The following is an 8,339-nucleotide window of genomic DNA, read 5'->3' as shown; positions in this document are numbered from 1 at the left end:
ACACAATATAGTCATTTATTCACAGACCAGATAGAAGCCCATTTAATAGAATATTAAGTAAATTAATGCAAGGCTGTATTTGTAAATTCCTTTAAGACCATTGATAAATGTCATCTCTTCACAGACATATGTGGCATGCCAACCTGGCCAACAGCATTACTGCACAGCTTTGCACTCACAAAGAGGAGAGAAGGTGGGGAGTCAATTCTGCATTCAGCACTAAAGGAAAAAATGTAGTTTCACACAGCAATATTCACTGAATATTTATTTACATCTGTCAATAAAACAAGTAAAAATAGAAACAGTGTTTCAATAAATTGTTGTACTTCATGGTTCTATGGCTAACATGGAACAACAAACATTACTACAGAATCAAATCAAAGATTATTTATGAATATATTACTCTAACAACTAAAAATTAAATATAGTCAACCACTAAACCTGTGACTCTTCACAGTCCAGATGCTAATTTGTTAATAAGATTTGGATAACTGACATTTTGCTCTTTCTGTGCATTTAATTATAGCATAACATTTATTTACTCATCATTTAAAAAGGTGTGTTATGGAGGAGTGTAGCAATTGTTTCTAGAATGCAATAGTGTGTACATTTCATATGCCGTATGTCACTGGTGGAAAGCAGCAGGATATTTGTTTGCATTGTAAGCGTCAACACAGAAAAATAAATCCATATTTTAATATCTTCGACATTGGCCTAGAGAGATAGAGATAGAGATATAGAGAGATAGAGAGATAGAGAAATTACATTTCAAAAAGAAAGCATTCCATCAAAGGTAACAGACATAAGTAAAGTTTTAAAAGGAATTTATAAAACTGTGCAAGGTTAATTGATCCATACAATGTATCTACTTGCTTCCTTGCCATCTGTAAGGTCTCGAACTATAGTAATCTTTTCCATGATTCATAAAAGTGTTCACAAACCTATCTCTCTATCAAGATAATGTCCGCTATCATGGGTCTAATTTTATAAATTATCTACTTGTCCATGGGATGGATGGTTCAGAAATCTACTTATCCTGTAAAAGAAAATCTATTGTTCATTTAGATGCCATGCAGCGAGGTGGCAAACTATGGCAGCTTGGCCTTATCAGAGCTCGGATAACCACCTCTCTGGATATGAAAAAAGTATGTGTAGGAGAAGCGAGTTTAAAACCACTCAGCAGATCTTCGAATGAGCAAATATTTACATGTTAATTTGCTGAGGTGAAAAAGTTAATTCACAAACGTTTGTTAGGGGTATGGTTTTCAGGGCTTCCGTTAACTATTGTGAGTTTCGGAAAGCCGAAAATGTGCACCATGCAAAGACTTCTAGCAGCAACTTTTTTTTACTATCTTCAAGAATCGGGCCTCCAATTTATTAACATGTTGCCCATAACGGTTTTGCACAGCTTCTCCATTATATTTTATTTTACAGTACTGGCATGCATAAAACAAGTTTTATTGAATGATACTGCAGAGAACGAGTATTTACGTTTGCATGACAGATTAGCAAACCATATTTTTCAAGTTGCAATTATTTTGGGTATCTTTTATTTTGAAACAATCATCAATCTTGGTTTCTTAATTATTCATCTTTCAGGCAGCATTATAAAGAGACTCAATTGTTAAATATTGCAAGCATGTTTCCACATTTTTATTCTGAAACCACTCAAAATATAATGAAAGTTGAGCTCATATCCCACTGCATTTCCCGTGAACACTTCCCGTAATAATAAAGACTTTACATGAAACATATATACAAGTTTTAACAACTTGTATATTGAGATATGCACCATGCCTTAGTGGCAGATAGTACTTGTTCACAAATTTTGGAACACTAAACAGGCAGTCAAACGGTTTGTGCTGCAGGGGTTCTAGCAGACAAAATGACCATGCCAACGTGTTGTCTTGACCCCAAACGATATGAGCTTGGCGTCATTTGACTGAACTTTCACTCCGCTGCACTATGGAGCTTTAAGCCTTCACTAAAAGTGTTTTTGCAATCAGCCCTTTCTCAATTCAGATTTGTTGACATAAATATAACACAGTTTGTAGCTGTGATGTCTAACATGGGCATTTTAGGAAGGATACTGCATCACAGTGTCTTGCTGCTCCAGTATAGCATGGTTTGTAAAAACAATGCCATCTGCTACAAGTTGGCACTGTTGGAAAAACTACTACATTTCCTTCAAATTGCATGGTCTATAGTAACATACTCTAAACACAATTGTGCACAAATGAAAATTGACATTGCAGATTTCTATATGAACTTAAATGTGTGGAATTCTAAATCAATAGACAATGTCATTAATTACAATTTTCACTTGAATACTAACCTTGGAAGAAAATGTGTGTGATATTCAAACCTGTAAATATCCATCACCAACAAAGGCTCAATCATATTTTGTTGGTAATTAATTGTCATTAAAATGGTTGCATAACATAATTAGATTGAAATGCCATATCTTGAAAGTGCCTGGATGTTTAGACTGGCAGGGAGCCATTCTATTTTCAAGAAACCTGTATGAAATTTCAAATACATTTTCATTTTACATGAGATCTGCATATACATTTACATGATAAGTTTTGATCTTTGGTTTAATGCACTTTACGTTTCTGCAGTTTTTGCCCATAAAGGAATTTCCAATGTTTTTACAAAATAAAAGGGTCACTCACATGACAGACTAGGACTATGGCTTCCTTGATTAATCTAAACTACAGGTACCTCAACTAGTAAGTAGAACTGTATAAAAAGGTAGAAATGTTTAGAAAAATATGTTTGAATGCCAATATGGATCTCAGTTATGCTTGTTAACATTTAATACTGGGTGCAATATGTTTGTGAGTATCTCAACAATTCTCTACTCATTATTATTTAGTGCAGGATTTTGAGTCTATTTTCTCCATGTTAAATGCAATAGCAGATGACTGGAAACAATTGTAATGGAAGATTGAGATTTAATATGCAAGCCTTCCTTATTTTGACATGTACAATATCAGTTAAGAGGTAATGATAAGACTGGAAGGAGGATAGATTGTATACACTAGCAAGGCATCTATCTTAATTCCGAAGTTAGAAATAACCCCTGTAGAATAATGGTCATCACCAATTTCAATATTTGCATCAGCATGTCAGGATTCACAAATCTGCTCATGCATTTGATAATATACATGAAAGCTTTTAATACAAAGTATATCCATTGGACAGTTGACAATTTCAGGCCTTCAAGTCTAGACAATTACAAAGTGCAAATATAGATTAGGCATCAGTAACTTAGGGAAATGTATCCTCAATTTGCCTTTTAAAATTAGGTGCTCCGTGGTGCAATCCAACATCATGATTTGCAGAATACTGACTCACAGAACAATTTAACAGCAAAGTGTAATCTATTTTGATAGCATAGTATAAATACGTGTTAGCTACTGTGTTGAGAGTTTTATATGTAAGTGAACACCTTCACGTAAGCCAAATACATAGCAGTGAACGGTAATTTACATAAATGTTTGTCCAATGCATATAAACAAGGCACTAAGCACTGCACAATTTGTACATGAGTAAAAACGTAATAACATCATAAAATATATTGATTACAACTCGAGAATTATATAAAATTAGGACGGTTTATAAACAGCACACAATAATTTCTTGAACAAAATTAAAACTTCAGGCTAGTTCCCTGCTTCTGTTAACACAGAAAGACTCTTTGGATCAAAATAAAATATAAAATCTTGCTTAAAAAAAAAAACTTTAAAAAAAAGAAAATCAAAGGATTTCAGATTAAAGGGCATGAATAAAATTATAATTTAAAGTAAAAAAGAACCAATGTGCACTAGACTTGCACAATGTCAAATACAGATACAAACACACACATTATTGGTATGTTTCCCAAAATGGCAAGTAATCTCAGCAAGCTGCTGAGTATAGCCTCAGGTTCTACACCTGAAACAGCAAAGGACAAACAAGGCCTCAAGACAAAGTATGATTCTAACCCCTTCAACTTTTGTCACAAATGCTGCCAGTTGAGAACTTGAGTATTCTTATTGATTTGGATAAAAAGCTCTTGAATATGTCATTTTGGGTAATTTTGAATTCTGCAGATATACATTTAACTAAAATGATAACACCTGGTTTTTTGAGTAATAACATGTTTTCATACCTTGGTTTCATAGCACTCTGGTGCCATTTCTAAGTGCCATCAGTAATAGATTTCAATACCAACTTATTGAATTGTTCTCAACTAGTCAATCTTGAGGTGGGAGATTGAGTAATCTTCACCAAGGTGCGAACATGTGATCTGCAGAACACTAAATGTCAGTGACAAGCAATTGTTTATCCAAGTCATCTTTGCAGCATACTTGGCAGGATTACAGTATTGGAGTTTAAACAAGAAGTTAAATAGATATTTAGTATTAAAACCATTAGCTAAGTATTAAAAACAACAGTTTAGGTTTCATGGATAGCTCTCAGCATGAGCTCAAACTGTTTGTATGCAGAAAACATTGACATAAAATATTCACAACATTTAAATGCCAGAAATTTCAGACTAATGTGGTTAGCACACACAAATATTGTCCCTAACCATCCAACAGGCATTTTCCTGGTCCAATTATGAAATACAGCCTCTACCATGGCGAACCTACTTGGTGTCTCTAAACATTTAATAAGCACAGTTAAAACATTCTTAAAGATGCAGGGAAAATGTAGAGTTCACCTTCAAATAGTCACTGAAAGCACCATGCACTTGGGAGAATGCTGATCCATAATTTAGTTGGGAATTAGTTCAACAAGAAATTGTAGCCAGGAGCAAGCAGGCATTTTTCCATCACAAACAGATGGTGCAGAAACTTAAGGTGGCCATTCACAATCCAAGTTGTCCAAAAAATGGAACAGCAGGTATTGGTAGAGAACTCAACAAAATCCTCTCAAGTGTTTTTTTCTAGCAGTGACCCTGCTAAAATACAGCTGCTTATTGAACTTAGCCACTTCTTGAATTTTAGCCACTTTGGAAAAACTTTCTTTTATACAATTAGTTTAACTGGCAAAAAAAGTTTTAACTTTCATATGGCTTTGGGTATATTGCACAGACAGGTATAAGGTAATGGCTGAGGTTTCACAGGCAAACCGATACACTGGATAAAAAACACAAGTTACATCAATTCAGACAACTGAACTTTTCCTTCAGTGGCAATGACCTCCTTTTCAATATCCACGTTACATTCTTTTTGCATTAGCTTCTCTTTCAGTTTATAAAGTTCATATTCATGTAGAATTTTTTGTGTCAAATATTTTTCACGTTTGATTCTGGCTTTCACTTCTGAAGGTACATCAGGAATCATCCATGCCACAAAAAATTTGACTAAAAAGACAACATGCTGAAAAAAATAAAAAAATATATTCATTATATTTAGTTCTTTATTGGCACTGCTGTCATTTGTAATACAACTCCACCACCACCCACTGTCTCACCTCTGGAAAAAGGAATATGCTACTTACCAGTATGCATCTGTTTTTGGCATGTAGAGCTGCAGAGCCACACACTTAGGATAAGATCGCCATCTGGTGTTGGGCTCGGATGCTTGCAGGTTGTTGTTGTCTTTGGAAGAAGTCTTTTGGTCACGAGATAGGTGACTTCTCCCTTGGACTACAGTGCGCATGGGCATCCACTCCATCCTCATATTGATTTGCGCCATGATGGGAAATGATGGAGTGTGTAAGAATAAAGAAAGGATGTCCATGTGTAATGTCTAATTAAGACAATGCTGGAACAGATACAGGTCCCGGGGAGGTGGGTGGGCGTGGGTGGCTCTGCAGCTCTACATGCCAAGAACAGATGCATACTGGTAAGTAGCATATTCCGTTCGAGGCATATGAGCTGCAGATCACACACTTAGGATAGACTATACAGCAGTGTCTCCCCTAGCGGTGGTCACCTGTATCGGTTGCAGCAGTTTGGAATAAGGTTTTAAGGACAGCCTGACCCACAGAAGCTTGTTGTTTGGCTTGCACATCAACACAGTAATGTTTAGCGAAGGTGTGTGTTGTAGACCATGTGGATGCCTTACAAATATCTTCTAAGGGAATGTTTCCTAAGAATGCCATGGAAGCCCCTATATTGCGTGTGGAGTGCGCTCTAGGGGGAACTGTTAAGAGTGCGTTTAGCTTTTTGGTAAACTATTTGGATACATTTAACTATCCACCTGGCTATCCCTGATTTGGAAATGGGGTTGCCTTTATGTGGTGGAGAGAAAGCAACAAACAATTGTTTGGTTTTGCGGAAAGATTTGGTTCTGTCAATGTAATACAGCAGGGCTCTTTTAACATCTAAGGAATGAAGAGCTCTTTCAGCTACCGAGTCCGGATTTGGGAAGAACACTGGTAGCTCGACTGATTGGTTAAGATGGAATGGAGAAATTACTTTTGGCAGGAATTTTGGATTTGTTCTAAGAACCACTTTGTTATGATGTAGTTGTAGAAATGGTTCTTGTATGGTTAAAGCCTGGATTTCACTTACCCTTCGAAGGGATGTGATAGCAATAAGGAAAGCCACTTTCCATGTAAGGAATTGTAGTTCGCATTTATGCAGAGGTTCAAATGGGGGACCCATGAGCCTAGTGAGAACAATATTTAGATTCCACACTGGAGAGGGTGGTAATCTGGGAGGAATAATCCTTTTAAGACCTTCCATGAAAGCTTTGATCGCAGGCACTTTAAATAGTGACAAGTGTTGTCGATTTTGTAAGTAGGCTGCTAATGCTGCTAGGTGGAGACGTATGGATGAGTACGCTAAATTACATCTTTGCAAGTGTAGTAAGTAGCAAATGATGTTCTGGATGGATGCATCCAGTGGGCGTATATCCTTGTTAGTGCAGTAAATGGCAAATCTTTTCCATTTTGCGGCGTAGCAGGCTCTACAGTAGGCCGTCTGGCCTCCTTTATAATATTCATGCAGTCTGGTGGTAGGTTGAGGTAACCGAACTCTAGGAATTCAGGAGCCAGATCGCTAGGTTCAGTTGATGTGGATCGGGGTGTCTGATTTCTCCATGGTTCTGGTTAATAAGGACGGGGAGAGGCGCAGTCTTTGGTGTGGAACTAGAGAGAGTTCCAGTAGTGTTGTGAACCAGGGTTGACGTGTTCATGTGGGAGCTACTAGTATCAGCTTGAGAGACTGTTGCCTGAGCTTGCATACCACGAATGGAATGAGGGGGAGAGGCGGAAAAGCGTACGCAAATCTGCCTGACCAGTTCATCCATATCGCATTGCCCTTCGACTGTGGGTGGGGAAACCTGGTGGCTAAGGTTGGGCATTTTGCGTTTGTGTGTGGCGAACAGGTCTATGTCTGGTTGGCCCCATTTTTGGAAGAATGGGAGTAGGACTTGTGGGTGTAATTCCCATTCGTGGATCTGTTGGGTTTGTCGACTCAACAAATCGGCAATCTGATTGTGAACTCCTGGAAGGTGTTCTGCTAGCAGGTAGATGTTCTGGGGAATTGCCCATCTCCAAATGTTCTGTGCGAGCTGGGACAGTTGGAGAGAATGTGTGCCTCCTTGTTTCTGTATGTAATACATGGCTGTCATGCTGTCCGTCCGGATGAGGACAGTTTTGTTCTTTAGATGTAATTGGAATGATTTCAATGCTAGGAACACTGCCAGTAGTTCCAGGTAATTGATATGGAGCACTATTTGTTGAGTGGTCCATTTGCCCTGAGTGGTGTGTCCTAGGAGATGGGCTCCCCACCCTGTGAGAGATGCGTCGGTTGTTAGCACTATCTGTGGAAGAGTCTCTAAGAACGGCCGCCCTTTGGACAGGTTTATGGTGTTCCACCATTTTAGTGAGCGATGTGAGCGACTGTCCACTAACACCAGATCCGTAAGTTGTCCGTGAGCCTGGTTCCACTGACGTGCTAGACATTCTTGCAAGGGACGCATTTGAAGTCGTGCATACGGCACAATGGAGATACAGGACGCCATCATGCCTATGAGTTGCATGAACACTCTTGCTGGGAGAGAGTGTTGGGATTGAAATTTTAAGAGGAGAGCTTGTATATTGGCTATCCTGGCTGGGCTGGGATAAGCTATGGCCTTGGAGGTATTTATGGTGGCTGTGGGAGGGTTGTAGTTGAGATTTGGGATAGTTGATGGTGAATCCCAAGTTGTGTAAAAATTGAATAGTTTGGTGAGTGTGTAGAACGCATTTGTTGAATGAATTGGCTTTTATGAGCCAATCATCGAGATATGGGAAGACATGAATTTGTTGTCTCCTGAGATGCGCTGCTATTACTGCTAGGCATTCGGTGAATACTCTGGGCGCAGTTGTCACTCCGAACGGGAGGACAGTAAACT

General features: G+C 38.2%; 1 protein-coding gene across 11 annotated transcripts in view; it reads right to left on the bottom strand.

Moving 5' to 3' along the window:
* Window positions 1-250: 250 nt before the first annotated feature.
* The window catches only part of ANO5 (anoctamin 5), a 323,731-nt gene continuing 315,642 nt past the window's right edge, over window positions 251-8,339 (bottom strand). For all 11 annotated transcript variants that reach the window (XM_085643617.1, XM_085643615.1, XM_085643607.1 and 8 more), the window contains one exon: window positions 251-5,372. In XM_085643617.1, coding sequence (XP_085499743.1) covers window positions 5,148-5,372 — 225 coding nt within the window. In that variant the 3' untranslated portion in view covers window positions 251-5,147. The remainder of the gene's footprint in view (window positions 5,373-8,339) is intronic.

Source organism: Triturus cristatus, chromosome 3_1, assembly GCF_964204655.1.
Source record: "Triturus cristatus chromosome 3_1, aTriCri1.1, whole genome shotgun sequence".
NCBI classification, from domain to species: domain Eukaryota; kingdom Metazoa; phylum Chordata; class Amphibia; order Caudata; family Salamandridae; genus Triturus; species Triturus cristatus.
This window is presented reverse-complemented; position numbering and strand designations above follow the sequence as displayed.